General features: G+C 36.2%; 1 protein-coding gene across 2 annotated transcripts in view; it reads right to left on the reverse strand.

The window, feature by feature from the left end:
- Positions 1-165: 165 nt before the first annotated feature.
- LOC143297934 (protein boule-like) overlaps positions 166-18,296 on the reverse strand; it is a 118,422-nt gene continuing 100,291 nt past the window's right edge. For both annotated transcript variants that reach the window (XM_076610543.1, XM_076610551.1), the window contains exon 12: positions 166-2,704. In XM_076610543.1, coding sequence (XP_076466658.1) covers positions 2,351-2,704 — 354 coding nt within the window. In that variant the 3' untranslated portion in view covers positions 166-2,350. The remainder of the gene's footprint in view (positions 2,705-18,296) is intronic.

An 18,296-nucleotide genomic window follows, 5' to 3' on the forward strand; every position in this document is an offset into this window, starting at 1 on the left:
ATGATTAATGTTTGGCATAAGACACACCACAGAAGAGATGCAGGACAGGCCTTTCATTATTGTGGCGTTTTTTTCTCTCCTATTTTGTTTGTCAAACATATGACATGCAAGTAGCTCACCCCATCTCCCTTCTTCTCCCCCAATACGCAGTCTCACCCAACTGACTGATTTTTTTTCCTCCTTTTTAATGAAATTGAAAAGCGCATTAACGACTTTCTGCATAGCTGCCACATCTCTGTGAATGTAATCTGATGGCATAAGAACAAAACATGCACAGACAGATGTATGCACATACAAATGCAGGGAAAGAAGTCCATATGCAAGCTCAGAGCATGCGCCTTTGTGAAAGCTGGTCTGTTTAGGCGGGTGGTGAGGATGTAAGGAAATGTGTGAACTTTCCATGGTTTATTACTGCTTGTATGATGTGTGTTTATGTATGCCAACATAGCATGCTAATCTGTATGGATTCATTTTACCTTGTTCCTTTTACTATTACTACTATGACTGTTGTGAAGTGCATTAAGCTCAAACTGCACTGGAGAAGTGCACCATAAAATTGTTTTGTTATCATAACTGGCTACAGGACAAGCTAATACTTGATCTATCAAACTTCGAATGCTTCAATGCAACATTATCTTTAGTTAAAAGGTTCTAAACATAAGTTAACAACATGCTAGTGAAAACACAAACTCTTTTAATAACAACAAAACTGGAATAGGAAATTAGGCAGCAGTAAATACTGAAGCACAGAAAACCCCTATACACGCCTCCCAACAATTATTCCATCAATTTTTCACTAGATTATAACAAATTCCCAATTAATCTGAATAGAAACACAATTATATATGTAACACGTTGACATATACAACAAAACAAAAAAGATCAGTGGGCAACTCGTATACCATAAATGCAAGAACACAGCATTGTAAGAATACCCAATTATTAAGTCCAGAAAAGAAAAATATATAGTTTTCCACTGAAAAATATAAATGAATGGGTCAGACAGGCAGAAAATAAATTAACAGATTACGGAAAGCAAAAGAAAGAAATGCAGAACTGGAAGTTAGATGCAACCATTTCCTTGAAGTTGTCAACATTGATCAACGTAACATTTCTGATTATGTGCATGGTAAGACCCATTTTTTTTCATACTTAAGCTTTTTGGCTTAGAAATGTTACCCACAAACACTTGTCAAATCAGATAAATTGACATGCTGGTAGATGGTGGCCAAAGAACTTGAGGAAAGACATTACATGTTTTATCGCGACAAACCCTTGCATTTTAAGGCGAGTGGAGTTATTTATTTATATCAATCATGAAAAATTATACATCAAGTGTTGAGGTCTACACACAAAACATTCTATGGATAAAATTCAGCAGCCTCCTGTAACTTACTGCAGATTGTTCATGTAAACTATCATTCCGTCTTGTGATTTTGTGCTGCCCCACTCAATTTCGACATTGGTACTAACACGTGATGATTTTCATACTTCAGGTACATGTTTGTGTTGTATTGCAGTATTATTGGGAAGGAATTTGCTTACCACATGCAACATGCAGAAAATACGGAGTTTTGAAGTTTACCACAAACACCCACACAAACAAAAAAACCAGGTTATTACAGAGACTCACTTTTGTTTACACACGTGAGCTACAAAACTAAAAGCCTGCTAGTTAAATATTATTTTGATCCTTTTTTTGTGCTTTGCATTTACTATACAGTCCCAAATGTGCTTTGCTTTTACTATACAGTCCCAAAGTTGTTGTTTTTTTTCTTCCGTCTCTCGAATATTTACGCAAACCTTATCCTGTTCTGTGGCAAGTAACTTTCTGATGAATGCAAATCTACTCACAATCACTTTCAAAGTCTTCATAATGTTTGAAAACGAAAGTTAATTTTATTTCCTCAAAACAGCACACCAAAATAGAGACCCCCCCCTCTCCTCCCCCAAGATTCAAGATCTGGTCTAGGACACACATTATCATCTCATGTGTACATGGCGTATCCAAATTGTGGACAAAATCCATACGTTCCAACAGTATGAAATTTATAGGTTCAATAATTTGAACACAATTTCCGAGATTTAAAAGGCACTTGATAATGTTTGCTTATATAATCAGAATATTGCAAGGACTTTTCGTAATATGTGTAACCTGAATCTTGAACAGAGGTAATGAACTTCTGTCATATAAATCATGTGCAAAATGCCCAATTTAGAAAGGATTATTCAACCATTTTAAAATGTTCTGCAGAGCACACTGAATATATTTGAGAGAACAATGGGAAACTTGCAGTCAGGAATGTAAAATTTCTCCATGACATTCACTCAAAATATACTTTATCAATTTCTAGTTAGCCGGTTGTGCAGTCACTGTTGTGTATCTAACATGGCTGTCATCTCCACTGTCACTGGGATTCAAAATCTGTCCATTGTACAGTGTGGGTGGTGTTGAGCTGGAGACCATAACTCTCTGAACTTTATGTCCGTGTTTCACAAGAATGGTAGGGGTATTGAAGGATCGACGTGTACTCATAGCGTACGGTTTCTTGTAATTTGTTACAATATTCCCCGCTTTCGTGGTTGGAGTTTGCATTGGGACCACTGGAACTGTAGATACAGCTGTCTGCTCATTGGTGTTAACATCGGAGACGGGAGTATGAATGCGAGCAGCCAAAGATTGCTCCACAGGTATCACACTGCCCTGAAAAATGCCCAAAGGCATAATGTTGATAATTATAAAACGTGTGGCTGACAGGACTCTCATAATAAACTACAATCTCAAAAACGACCATCACAGATTCTACACAAGGTTTAAAGCAAAAAAAAGAAAACAAAAAAAAACATCTACTTCAAACACACAAAAAAAACTCGTATCTTGTTTTCAGTATACAGATTAAAAATTTTCTGCAGGTTATCTGTAGGAAAAAAACACAGGTCAAGCCTTCCTGGCTCACGTGTGATTCCTGTAGATTTAAAACTACACAAGAACAAAACCGAAACTGGGGAGGTTTAAGAGGATTTGGGTGGCTACCAGTGCTAGTATCCAAACATCTAGGTGTATGTCTGTCGAGCTTTTAAACCAATGCGTTATTTTCCATGACTTTCCCACTAATATATGTACTTCAGAACATCAGTAGCTAGGCCTTACATATGCAGAATGATTACCACAGCCACAGACTTTTCAGAAAAGATGGTTGATCAAGAAGTGCTGTTGACTTGAATTTTCAGTATGTTCATTCTAGTTAATTCATTACTCTATTAAAAAAAAAAAAAAAAAAAAAAAATTAACATTTCAAAGACACAACTAATTTCTGTGTGTGTTCTGTCCAGAATTTTTGTTTCCATTTATTCTCTTTCTGCAGAGAAGAACTGCAACAGCATTATGTCTTAAAACCACAACCAAATGTTCAGACACAAACCAGGAATGAGCCAAAGATATATGGCTCAGGAGGCTTAACAAAATATGAAACAAAGCATTCACATCTGGAAATATTACAAGACTTACAACCCATGATTCACGGAGTAGTAAGATTTTCTTACTGTATGTTTTGACCCAAAATTTAGTACTGTCAAGTTTCTGCTGAGAAAAATTAATTTCTTAAATTTACCATGGACATACACAAAGAAAACTGAAACATTGGACAGATGCATGTGTGACCCACTTGAGCCAATAAAAATTGAAAAAAAAAGTTATTAGAAGATACTAGGTGTCTTCAAACTCCCCCCACTGCCAGTGTGAATGTTCAACCTTTTTGAAACTGCCAACTTCTTGTATACCAAAGATCTGATCTGTTAGCTGCCTAAGTGTGCTATAGCATAACTGCTGTAAACTATAAAAAGGGTTTAGACAATTTCTATATGCAAGATATGAAATCTATGCTGCTGGTCTGTTGTTAATACACTCTCAAAATACTCGTCAAATTTAACAGTTTCTGTCCTTGAATAGCATCTATTCTGATGTACTTTATTACATAATTTCTATCTATAAAAAAAAAAATTATAATGATAAATAAATAATAAAAAATTGTACAGCCAAGATGAATGTGGATATATAGTCATTAACTATGATCTTGAATCTTCCTTACAAATATGTACATGATATGCTATCGATTTTTCCAATTACTCACACCAAAATGCTGTGACATCTTTTCTGTAACTTTATTTTCCCCAGGGCTTAAACTTTCAAAGACTCGCTCCCCTTTGTCCAGGTCTGCTGAGCAGACTGCAATGGTGCTACAGCTCAAAATCATATTTTCATCTCTCCACTGTCTCCTCCTCTGGCTATAAAACCAGAAACAGTGGAGTCTCAGATGCTTCCACTTCAGTCTTTTGGCTGCCATATTATTTCCTAGGAATTTCTCTTAAAACTATGAGAACTCAGATATTCTTGGATGGAAGTAAAAAGTCACAAACCAGGCTTGGCACAGTCTAGACTTTTTGTCATCTGTTCTGTGGTCTTGACTGTCTGAAAACCCAACCCACTTATATATATTCCATCTCCCGTCTGCACTTTGCTGAACTTTTTATTATGAAGAAATATATTTTCAGTGCTTCGAAGCTTATCTCAAAGAGAGAGAGAGAGAGAAATGAAAATTTGCGCTGGTGTGCGCAAATAATTCCAGTGAAAGCTGAACAGACTCTGGTTCATTTAAGCATTCACATCTGAGCCGCGTTTCCACTATGAAACGTAACTTGATATCTAGTTAAGTTCAGCACTGCTGCTTGTGTGAGCAATGGTTTTCAGTGTTAAATCAGCTTTCTTCTGATCATTCACCAAGCTCTGGTAAAAAATAAACCAGCCAGCCATTAAGCCCAATGACTGATTTTATTGTCTGCTTCTGAATACCTTTACTTGCCAGAAAAAAGCCAAAATATCATGGACACAGAGACTTTTGAGATGCCATTTGAGAAGAGTTGGTTCAACTTAATAATTGAGTTTTTCCCACATTAGTTGGGTTAACAGGTTGAAGCACGGTGGTGTATGGTGGGGGTTCACTCAGTCATAACCTGATGTTATAACTTGCTATTGTTTGTGACTTCTTTATAAAGATCCCAGAATTTTGTAAATTTAGCAGACATGGAAACACTGAAATACCAAACATGGCATCCACAAGCAAATTAATGTTGACTGTAACTGGCCTATGGGAGCAGGAACACCAACTGAGATTGTCCAAACAGCTGCCTTGTGAAAATATTCACCTTTACAAAACTGATGCACTCCCCAAGTCTTGAATTTGAAAATTTGTTAAACATGTACCCTTAGGCCATCCTCAGTCTCCTTATTCAGTACGGCAAACCAGTAAGTGGCACAATGAAACAAAAGACCTACTGACATCAGTTAAGAGAAGTACCGTAAAGTTCAGTCTATAAGCCGCAACTTTTTACCCCAGCTTCAACCTCTGCGGCTTATTTGCGGATTTTAACGATCCCGTGAGTGTCATGTTCTCGTCTATTCTTAGCTGCCCTTCAACTCACCAAAATCATGATTTCTGTCCATGAATTTTTGGATGAGCTTCAGGATAGTGTGCTAACTGTTCACATTTTATTAATCAAATCCCCACACATTAAAGCCTTCAGATCAGCATCAGTTCTACTCTGCTCAAGCGTACACCCTCATCATGCCGAAAATGCGACGTTATCCCTATGATGCAGCCTTCAAATTGGATCGACCTAGCAGACGACAGTGCAAGTAACGAACCAGCAGCGACCTCCACCTTCATGTGCATGAAGTGAAAGCGAGGCTAAGTTAGTGACAAGATGGCGGAGGAAGCTGTGCTGGTTCTCTTCAACTCGGACACTTAAGACGAAGATTTTGGTGGATTCAGTGAGCAGGATGACGTTGATTAAATGCGACTATCCCAAAATTATGGATCTTATTTTCGTTGTGTTTATTATTTTTTTGTGGCACTAGCTGTATTTTCGCTTCTTTTCTTTGTGTTGTTTCTGCTTGTGTTTATTTCATAACCTACAGTATCGACAGCTTTTCTGTAGTATCAGTATGTGTTCCCGTACCGGAAATAAGTGTGGCTTATAAACCAGTGCGGCTTATGTATGTATAAAGTTCAATTTTTTCCAAAATTTAGTGAGTGCGGCTTATATACCAGTGCGCTCAATAGACCAAATTTTACGGTAAACGCTAGTATGGCCACATACCAAAATCCCAGGGCCTTGCTATTATTATTATTATTACTTTTGCTTGTAGTCCAGCTGACCACAAAGGATCATATCAAGATTTCCCCAGGAAACTGGGGCATAGGGGTTGACGGAGGACTATACAAAAAGAGATGGACTGACAACACTGCAGAATATCTAAGAAAACCATTTGCAGAGACCCAGGCACAGGCACACAATCGATGGTTGAAGGAATCTGGTGAACCCGATTCTTCATAGAGTGAAATGTTAAAAAAATAAATAGACCAGTAAAAGGCAGCAAACCAACAATGAAAACAGACCTGATCAGCAGAGAAATACAACTTTCACATTCATTCCTTCATTCCATAACATGATACTCCAAACTGGACTTTCCTAAACTGAACATAAAGTAGTTTAGACTTGTCTAACATTTTGGACAAACTATCAGTAGCAAACATCACTTAATAGTGGCACACCAGTATTGTTTTCACACAAGACACAATGTCAACATGTGACATGCAATATGAAAATGTAGCCATGTGAGAATGAAGACCATGTCAATAGTAAAATGTACAAACATCCAAATGAGACGAGGCCTAACACATATTTGAAAACATACTTCATGCACAAAATGCAGATTTATCTTTGGCATGGCGACAGCTCTGAGATCCCAATAATTCATACTTCACTGCAGCCGTGAAATGTATGTACTGCTGCATTCAGCTAATGGTACTTCAGAATTGAAAAAAAAAAAAGACCCAAAAAAAGCATTGATGTCAAATGCTATGCTGGTTTTTGTTTCAAATATGTGCAGTGTTGTAAAGGCTTTGGTGGAAGAAAAGTGTCATCCAAATGTACCCATGGTTCAACGGACAAGATAGGGTTGCTGACTGCATGTGTATGCGATAGGGCAAGTGTGCAATATATATTTGATCTGTGCATCTAAATGTGATCAATGATAAAATCAACGTACGTGTACTAAATGTATCAGCGTTACAAAATGCATTCCAATCTAGAAAATTCTGCTCAAAACATAGCTATTGGCAGGTCCGATATTCTTATGTTTACTTGGAAACAAGTGGCACTCAACATTAAATGTCACACAATGCACTTGACAGTTGAAAATTTTGCGCAAACACAGCAACTGGCTGCTCTGATTTTCGGTTTACTTAGAAACAACAGGCACCCAATAAGCCGTACAATGCACGGGACTGAAGAAAATTCCACTCAAAACACAGCAATTGGCAAACCTGATATTCTTATGTTTACATAGAAGCAAGAGGCACTCTAATAATTAATGTGAGGCAAACTTGTCATTACATTGTGATGATTCCTATAAAAAAAATTTTTTCCCAATTAAAAAAAAAACAAAAAAAAAACAACCCATAGGCAGTCCTGTTCCATGTACAATACTGCTTATAACTACAGTACCTTAACATAATTGATTATCCAGTACATAAATGAATAAATTATCAAGAGCAAATGATTGAAGAAATTGACGTGAGTTCACAAAACTGGGCACAAGATCAGATTCAAGAAGAGATTATGAAGGTCATTTATAAGAAAATGAACTGTAAGTTACTTCATACAGTTTTGGTTTGTGATCCCAAAATCAAGACTTTTACAATATGCAATCAATATTCCCAGATATGCATGACATCAAGGAATCCCCCCCCCCTTTCTTTTTTCTTTCAAACAGATTTCTGCCCATCTGTTAATGAAACTGAAGATGATGAGATTTACATGCATTGATGCCAATTATATTTTGCTCACAATCTGGAGCATTTTATGAACTGAAATGTCTAAGCTGGAAACATTTACATACAAAGAAGCCTACATAGATCAGCATTTCATTGTTTTAGGATTACAATATAAACCCATCAAAGTTTTCAAACACTCCATGTCTTCCCTAAATAAATCTCACATTTGTGGAAAATCACACAAAATAAATTTTTGCAATCAATGTGAAAACTGCATTAGGTGATCCAAACTATATTTTTTGCTAACCATCAAAAAGCATTTTTGTAGAACTGTGCTGAAATGTGAATGCACCCCTGGGCAAGCTGAACCATTATACACTGAACCCGCCCAACAGCAGCTTGCAGTAACACTGGAACCTGCCCAGTACTGCCGGTTAAACATGTGCTTACTATTGTTTATATAAACCAGACTCTTGCAAGATTCAGCCTTGTTTTCAGCACTTCCTGCCATGCATTTTGCACTTCAGAGTCCGATTTGCTTGAATTTTGACAAAGTTGTGAATTTATAAAGTTGCAAGAAGAGTTTGATGATTGCCGACAGCTTTAGCATAATCTGAATGACATTTCTGAAGATGACTTTGAACCGTTTTAATAACTTTTGCATGAGAATCATGTAAAAATCGACTGAACTGAGTGACCTAGATATCGACTGAGTTTTGCCAACAAAGAGAGTGAAGTTGGTCACTTGAATGTGAATCGATCGCCAGACCTCCAAAATCATGAATCAAACTCGGGAACGCCAGAATCGATACCGTCAGTGAGATAGTCTTTTTTCACTGATATTTATTGGCGTTCTGTACAATCTTCCTGATTGTGCTAGTTCAATGGAATATACTACTGATTTGGTAGTAAAGTTTTGCTAAGTGTTTGAAGTTTCAAAATTGCAACATGACTGATGACTGTCAATCGTAGTAGCATGATCTCAACGACTATTCTGAAGATTGCTGCGTAAGAATTTTGTAAAAGTCGATCGTACTGAGTGACCTGACATCCACTGTCTTGAGTTTTACCGATATTGAGACTGAATCGATCACCAGACTTCCAAATTTGTAAACTGATTGCCGGACCTCCGAAATCATAAATTGATCACCAGGCCGTCAGAACAGATACTGTCAGTTGTTGATTGCACTGATACTTATTGGTATTCTGCACAATCTTCCTGATTTTGCTAGTTCAATGGATTATATTTTTCTTTCATTATAGAGAAATTACACCTGAAAAGAACACCAAAATCAGCATGTTCACTGCTGGAATTCAAAGTAAGAAAAAGAATAAAAAGAGGTGTTAGAAGACACTACAGACCAAATAAACTTATTTCAAAGAAAATCATACTGTAATTAAAAGAATAACACAAAGCAACATCAGCTTGGAAACAAAAATTCTTTTGCAACTTTATTATATATAGAATGCAGGAAAAATAAAGATGTGCAACAAAGTAAGGTAATTATATTTTTAATCAATGTTTATAATTACCCAATATCGAAAATCACAAGAGTTATTCGTCTTGGCATGGGATTTCATGGGTGATCATTGCTGAGCAACCTGGGGCTAAGAGGGTTAAGTAAATAGGGTCACCAGATCGTTAGGATTCCAAAAATATTTTAACCCTTATGCACAAGTTCCCATTTCTTTACTTTTAATCTCACTTTGGGTAAACTTAATAGGGTCACCAGATCGTTAGGATTCCAAAAATATTTTTACACTTATGCACAAGTTCCAATTTCTTTAGTTTGAATTTCATTTCCTTTTTTCCCCCTACAACTGCGACTCAACTTAAAAAGTATGTACCTTATACTGAATAATTCCCACAAAAAAAACTAAGGCAAGACAGCGGACAAAGCTTTAAATCACCTGGCCAATTTCAATGTTCAGCATGCTCATTAATTCAGTACCCTATTCAAAATATTGGTATCCAATAAACATATCAATGTTAGTGACATGCCATTTCAAAACTACTATTTAGTGGGATGCATTTTTTGTAAATCAGGCAATGAACTAAAAATAACCAAAAGTAAACATAACAGTTTTGGAGGAATATGAAAAATATGTTCACTATCTTAAAACAAGTTATCTAAAATTGGTATTATGGAAAGAACTTTTTTCTCCATTAAAGCCAATCTTGAGTTTAAAAAGCGATTCCAGAGAAAACGGATTGGTTAGAAAAAAAAGTTTACCACGTACACACAGTTTTTTTCTTGATTTTTTTTTCAACACTTGCATAACCAGAAACCCTACACTGGGGATCTAGTCACTGGCCTCACAAGTGCAGTAAGTGGTGTTTGCTCAGAACAGCATGTGCATTGATCTGCACTGTGTATGATCATGTGCATACACCTGCATGTCAATAAAACGACATCAAACTAAGTTACTGCTGTATTTGTGTTTGTATATTTTATTCAGTTTGTACTGTCCTCCAAAAAATATTTCTTGTGACCCTGGTACACCACACAGACATTCTGATACCAAGCAGACCCAAGTTTAAGTTACATTCTGATACCAAGCAGACCCAAGTTAAGTTTTATTGATGCGTTCAGTTCCAGAGAATTTTGTAAAGAATTACAAAATGAATTAAACAATTTTTAAGAGCTCTCCACTTGCCATATAATTTTGAGGATTCAGGGGTAATAAATTTGAAATGATTCTAGCACAAAAATATTGGTATTATGGAAAGAACTTTTTTCTACATTAAAAGCAATCTTTGAGTTTAAAAAGTAATTCCAGAGAAAATGGACTGGTTAGAAAAAAGTTAGAAACGAAAGTAAATGTTTTTGTGAAGGAAATGAAAGCACATTCTTAACCATTACACACCAAACCTGCCCAATAGTGGCTTGCAGTGCAACATCCAAACCCAACAAGTACCACCGGCTAAACGTGCTTACTATAAGCGCAGCCATTGTTGTTTACATAAACGAGACTCTCACAAGATTCAAAGCCTCATTTCCAAATTTTGACAAAGTTGTGAATTTTTAAAGTTGCAAGACGAGTTTGATGATTTTCAAGAGCTTTAGCATAATCTGAATAATTCTGTAGATGACTTTGAACCATTTTAATGATTTTGCTTGAGAATCTTGTAAAAATCAATTGAACTGAGTGACCTAAATATCAACTGACCGAGTTTTGCCGACAATGAGAGTGAAGTTGGTCACTTGAATGTGAATCAATTGCCGGACCTCCAAAGTAACGAATCAAACGCCGTAACGATACTGTCAGTGAGTTAGTCTTTATTTCACTGATATTTATTGGCGTTCTGCAAAATCATCCTGACTGTGCTAGTTCAATGGAATATATTACTGATTTGGTAAAGTTTTGCGGAAGTTTTAAGTTTCGAAGTTGCAAGGTGAGTTTGATGAATGTCAATAGTAGTAGCGTGATCTGAACGAATATTCTGAAGATGATTTCTGTGTGAGAATTTTGTAGAAGTCAATTGTACTGAGTGACTTAGACATCCACTGTCCGAGTTTTACCGATATTGAGTGTAGTCGGTACTTGAGTGTGAATCATCACTGGACTTCCGAAATCATGAATCAATCACCAGACCTCCGAAATCGTGCCGACCTCTAAAATCATAAATCGATCACCAGACTATCAGAATTGATACTGTTAGTTGTTCATTGCACTGATATTTCCTGGTATTCTGCACAATCTTCCTGATTTTGCTAGTTCAATGAATTATATTTTTCTTTTCATTATGGAGAAATTACATCTGAGATAGGTTTGTTGTTTGTTTTGATTTGTTTCCTGTCGTTTCTCTCCCGACCATCATAGGAAAACACATCATACCTCAAAATGAAAACATAAAAATCAGCATGTTCATTGTTGGAATTAAAGTTGAGTAAGATAAAAGAATAAAAAGAAGATGTGTGACACTGCAGACCAGATAAACTTACTTCAAAGAAAATCATACTGTAATTAAAAGAATTTTTTTTTTTTTTCAAAGTTGATAATCAAATTTGAACCAAGATCACTACTATTCAGTCATTTCAAAGTGAAGATAATTTTTATGCATTAAAAACCTAGATACAACTCAACAGAATAATACCCAGAAAGAAATCAATGAAAATACAGCTGGAAATGCATGTTTATTGTCTAATCTATGCCTGCAAATGAAAATATAACGGATTGCAAGTCAAGATAATCACAACACTTGCAGTCATTTAAGTGAATGAATGTTCCAGCAAACACACACATGGGCTGGTCAAGATGTAAATTCAATCATGTTCTCAAGAGTGTGAGCCATGAAGCTTTCCTCACATGTGAGAGCATCCACCTTCAGAGGAGAGAGCATTTTCCCTTACTCCTGGTTTAACTAGTCCGATGAAGTGTCTGCTGTGCATCCGCTTTACATATTTATCTATCTATCAATCTATCTACACACACACTGTCAACTGATTAGTAACACACACACACACACACACACACACAAAAAAGCATGATAAAGCAACCAAAAAACCCTCATGATTCTTGTCTATCATCTGTCAACCATGAATTTCAAGAAGTCTTGGCATTATGATCACGGTGAAAAGACAGCTGAGTGACAGGTAGGTGCCACACCCCCTCCTTCACTGTCCATCATGGTCACTTTTTCAGAAATGACGTCTGACTGGATAAATGGATGAAAGAAAGTGCTGAATGTTTCTATCAGTTCTGTCACTGTCCTTGCCATCGCCTTAAAACACTCAAACCTATCATGAGACGAGACAGATCCATCTCTCATCGTCATACACACAATCATCAGCACAGCTTGGAAAGTTGTGTAAATCCAGACTGGGACCAGTGTCTTCACCTGAAGTGTCAAGACGCCATTTTTGGCATGCGAGACAAACCCTCTTTACACCTGTGCTCAAAGTGGTCAAGTTTACAAATATTGAGAAAAAAATGGTCTGATGAATGCTCACTTAAACTGTTTAAAAATCCTGACACATTAAACTAACCACTCAGTCTATGTTCATTGCACCAAACTGATGAAGGAAATATCAAAATGTACACAGGATGTCAGTGGACATCTTGTAGGCACTATGGCAACACTTTTTGAAGGACGCCAGCTGGTGTCTTCCAAGTACTCAACAGGTTAAAATTTGAAAAAGAAAAGAAAAAAGGTCTGTAGCCACTCTCCTCGAGGAGTGCTAGGTGGCAGCCAGTAGCAAAATAACATCAAGTTCAGAATAATATGAAAAACAGATAATGTTAACAATTATGCTGTTAAAAAGCCAATAACTCAATCGTTCCATGGAGACCAACAGGTAACTCAAAAGTTCGAACTGATCAGCAGTAGTTTAAGTCAAGAAGTATCAACCCTAAAAAAATAAATAAATAAAAAAATAAATTCTAAGTTAGATCATAAAAAAGTGGTTCCAGTCAAACACACAATTGTATGTTAACATGTGACCATTTCAACCAATGTCCAGTAAACATTGGACACTTCTGTCTTAATGGGAAGCACATTTACACGCAGCTCTCACATCACTGAAGATGGGAAACAGCTGTAGAGTATACTGTGTAGAGGTATTTTACTGCTTTGTTTTGATTTCATTTTCAAGTCATCTGAATTGAGCTAGACATTTCTTTTCCATTTGTTTTTCAAAACATAATAAAGCCTAGCAGTAAGCCAAGCCTGTATTACGAACACTTGTACTGATGAACCCCAGACTTAATGGTAAGTTTCTTGATGAACATGATCGATTACGAGCATAATGCACACAGTGAGGACACCTTTGTACCAAAAAAAATCTACAAATATAATTCAGTAGCCTCATTCACCTTTCCAACAATATACTTGTGCAACTATCAGTAAAATACAAAGTGGTGAGACCTCTGCACATAGAATTCTGGAGCTAAGTTATATGGCCTCCATCACCTTTCAAGATGTTCTTGCAAACACTGATCCACATCAGATTTGCTGTCCAAGAATATGCGCTGCTGCAGTGTTGATACAGCCATTGGGACTTACTGGTGGGTGTCATTACACCAAATTAAAGCTATACTGTTGGTTACAATAAATAAAATTGAGTAAGCTGGACTCATTTTGCTGTGTTAATAAAATTTGTTAGGACGTACCCTATCCCAAGATAAACATAGCAGGGACTCACAACTTATAAGCAAAAAGAACACACAGTAGGCTGTCAACAAGGATGCTGCATTTTCCGATAGTAAGACCTCCAGGGCTACTGTGTTCCTATTTGAAAAAAAAAAAAAAAAAAAAAAAAAAAAAAAAATATATATATATATATAGAAGTCATCTTATGCATGAAGAATCTTTTCAATTAATGTGTTGGATCCACTGAAAAAATATTTCCCGCAGTGTATTCAGGTTTATGCCCCTAATTGGCAAAATGGTGCAGTTTCTGGCACATGTATAGATCACAGTAATCAGATTTTTACCATTTAAACTAAGCACAATACTAATGTGAATTTCCATAGTGTCTGTTCACGATATAGGGCTCATGCCATTTACAAACAAATGGGTTAACAGGAAAACACAAACATTCAAGTTATAACAAGAAAAGTTGATCAATTAAAAAGTGATTGAAAAATGTTTTTTTTAAAAGGCTGCAGCCACATCACTTTCCCCCTTCTCTTTATTCAAATATAACCACCATCTCACAACATGCGTGCATGCATATGTGCCTACACACACACAATAAAATGAGCTGTTAGTAAACATTTAAGTGCTACAAAATTTTAAGAAAAAAGAAGGGGGGGGGGAGACAAAATTGATTTGTTGAAGCATTTGCTTTCTATGCCATTCCCTATAATGCATAGAATAATCTGACAGCCCTTTTTCTCACTTGGTTTTAAGCCAAGTTTGGAGTCTAACAAAATGGCATTGTTAAGTTTTTCATACACACACATATACAGGCTGCTCAAATAATACTGTTCACAGAGTTCACCCCCCCCCCAAAAAAAAAGACAAACATACTCTCCTCTGAATGCACCCATCTACACTTATTTTGAAAACTCACCGTACGGGAGGCAACTATAATTTCAATATGGTTATATATCTAATGCAAAGAAAAGCAACTGTCAAAAAGTATTTTTTTTTTTTTATGTTCAACTGATACTGATCTTGCCAAGTGAAGTTTGAAGAGGCAACCTTTCTTATTTTTTTTTTTTTTTTAATTTATAAAAATCATTTTTAATAAAATAAAATAAAATTTTTAAAAAAATTTCACTTTCGTGTCTTTTTTTGTATTCTTCCTTTTCTCAGATTTTCACACAAAATAACAACATGAATGGCAGTGTCCTGACTTAATGCATCATTGACTGAACTAAATATCTGCAAGTACTACATGACATGTAGATTATTTAGGGGTGGGGGGGGAGGGGGACGGCGTGGAATGTTAGAAAATGGTTCAAAATTTACATCTCATTAAAGGAAAAGAGAGAAAGAGAGAGAGAGTAGGAGGGGGGAGAAAACAACTGGCTTGTGGTTTTCAATGGCTGTGCATCGACTGTGAGGCCATTTTGGCCCTAGTTCTTCAGGGGGGGGGGGGGGGGGAATCAGCTCTTCCGATGAATGTATTTTCAGGTTGCTGCTATTAATAAACATCTTCCAAATTTTCCAATGACAAATCTTTACTCAACAATCAAGAACCTTGTTGCATTCTATATCTAGATCAGTCTCAGCCTTTTAGAACACCACTTCACTTCAAACTTTTTTTTTCTTTCTTCAATTGCATTTTTCGAACTGCTTCATGTACTGACTTCCTTTATTTTCCCTTCTTTTTCTTCCAGACATAAGCAGAAATGATTGGGTGGGGGGGGGGAACAAAAAACAACCACAGGGAAATCACTCTCGTGAGATGATAGTTTCTATTAAACAGGCAGGCCCCGTAACAGCCACGGTTTTAGCAAGTGCCATCGGGCGCCCAATGTCACATCACTGCTAGTCTTTCCTGGGCAAAAGTGCAATCAAGTGCTGCATGATAAAAGGGGATTTACAGTTACTGCAATGAGAAAACTGCATCAATTAGTATTTGCTACCTTCAAAAATCCCATTTTTGCAATCTATTTGAACTGTTCTGGTATGTGCTTGTCATAACCATATCAGATATTTCACTAACCAATCTGACAAACCAAAACACTGATCCAGCAATGAACCAAGAACAGAAAACTTTTTTTTTTTTTTTTTTTTTGCAGGTCCAGAAGTTAATGATATAGTTCACTGTCCAAGTCTAATCCAAAGAATTACAGCCCTATAATTTGTACATGTGGAAATTATTCCCCACCCCCACCCCTGATATATCCAAATTATTGGTTTATCACAGATGCACAAACACACGCTCACTAATACAAGAGAATCGTCCGATATAGAGGATAGATAAAATAAACTTTACAATTCAACTGTTTATTCAGGATTACAAAGTTGAAATTATTTCATGGGAAAATGCTTTTCTTACAGTTTCTTTTTTCAGGTTTACCAGTCACACACACAAATATACAGATACGCATGAAAAGGACTGCTACACATACGTATTTGCACATGTGAACCAAAAATCATTATTTTGAGTTTGTTCCAATAATTCTCAATTACTCCATCCTATCCTTTTCAACCAGCTCAATCCGAAATGTTGAAGTAAAAATGTGCTGATAAGGGACCTTTTACCAATGCTAAAAGGTTCTCTACTTCTCAAGTCCTTGTACGATTTTCATGTTTATCAGAAATTGACATCTAAAGTAAATCCTTTAATGCTCAGTTCCTACAGAATTTACCAATAAATTACTGTTGGGACAAAGAATGTCACACACTTCACTTAGGAACTGTTCTTTCACACAGGGGAACAAAACTTCTGGACTTTCACATGCAAATTTTATTAAGGCAAATTCCTTCTCAACTGAAACAGTTCAACGATATTTCCCTCTACCAGATCCACTTCTTGAACAACTGCCTTGTAACCCTAAGCGTTTCTTGAAGAAATCTCCATTAAAACCAAGCTCCTTGATCAAGTTTTTCCTTTCTATGCCTGGATTTCAAAGTGTCCACCCAAAATCAATACTTCCTCTTTGCTTCACATTTCTTCTCCCATGACAATTAGCAGGACTGCATTCAAATTCATTTTTGACACACAGCACTTCGCTCAACTGTACTGTCATAGCTAGCAAGTAGATTTCTTGTCTGTGGAAAGACTATTTTTCTTTGCATAAATTCTTTACATACAAATTTCCCATCATTTTTCCATGTTTATGGAATTTCACCATTAAAGCAAAGAACTGAGAGGGGACTTTATGTGCTGATGTCCATTACAAAGGGCAAGTTAAAAACTGCGGATTTTGTAAACCTTACACCATACAATAGTTTTTGCTGTGAACTTGAAACTAAAGAAGAGGTTGCAAGATAATCAACATCTGTCACTTATCTGACGCCTTTACATTATACAAGCATTGCCTTTTTTTTAAATTTAAAAAAAAATAATAATAATAATTTTTTTTTAACAATTTGCTAGAATTAGTTCAACATATTTAAGATTTGATAGATTTAGTTCCCATCAAATTTTTAACTAAAACCAGAAAAATCTCGTGCAATCTTGATTGGGTCCATTCTAAATACTGTAATACCAAGAATATATGATTTGTGACTGGTTCTGATAACAAGTCAGCTTTCAAAAAAGCTTTGCTAAAACATTAGCTGTTCTTTTACCCAGGTGTAGTGTCTTCCTATATGCAGTAATTAGTACCCTCCTGTATCGTTTTGTTTCTCTGCCACTTAATATTACCAAGAATATAACGTCAAGTTTATAAACACCAACTGGCGACAACCAAGAGAAATAACAGTACATACTAAAGTAACTGAAAATACTGTGTACAGTCTTAACTAAATCAGGTGTACACAAAAAATTAATCATAGTAATAATAATACTATGCGTGTTTTCATCATGTAGCCTTGACTGTTGAGTATAATCATAATGGCGATGTCTAGTGTTACCAGGTTTCTGTTATTTAACAATGGTTATGCTAAACCTTACCACGTAACGCATTAAGACAACCAAATCAGAATCTAAAACTCTATTCGGTATGATTATTTAAAAAATAATAATAATAATAATAATCAAAGCTTACTTTCAATGTTGGGAACACATCTTCCTCTAATGAATTCAATTCATAAAATGGAATGCGTGGATACAGGCACTTCGTATGAATCCTCAAACGAAGAGTAAGGAGGATTTGATAAGACATTTGCTTGGTTGTCATCAAAAGTAAAACAAGGAGAGACTGATCAATCATTTTTAACTCCCGTGGTAATCATCAAACTGGGGTGTGGATAAACACAATGCCATCAATCGCACATTCTTTCGAACAAGCTGAACCAGTCTTCCATCCATCCCATAAACAGGCAAGGTCTTTGGCTGAGAATTTTATTGATAAATGCATTAACTGACACAGTCAAAGTGACTACCAATTCTCCAT

This window comes from Babylonia areolata, chromosome 2, assembly GCF_041734735.1.
Source record: "Babylonia areolata isolate BAREFJ2019XMU chromosome 2, ASM4173473v1, whole genome shotgun sequence".
In the NCBI taxonomy this organism is placed as follows: Eukaryota; Metazoa; Mollusca; class Gastropoda; order Neogastropoda; family Buccinidae; genus Babylonia; species Babylonia areolata.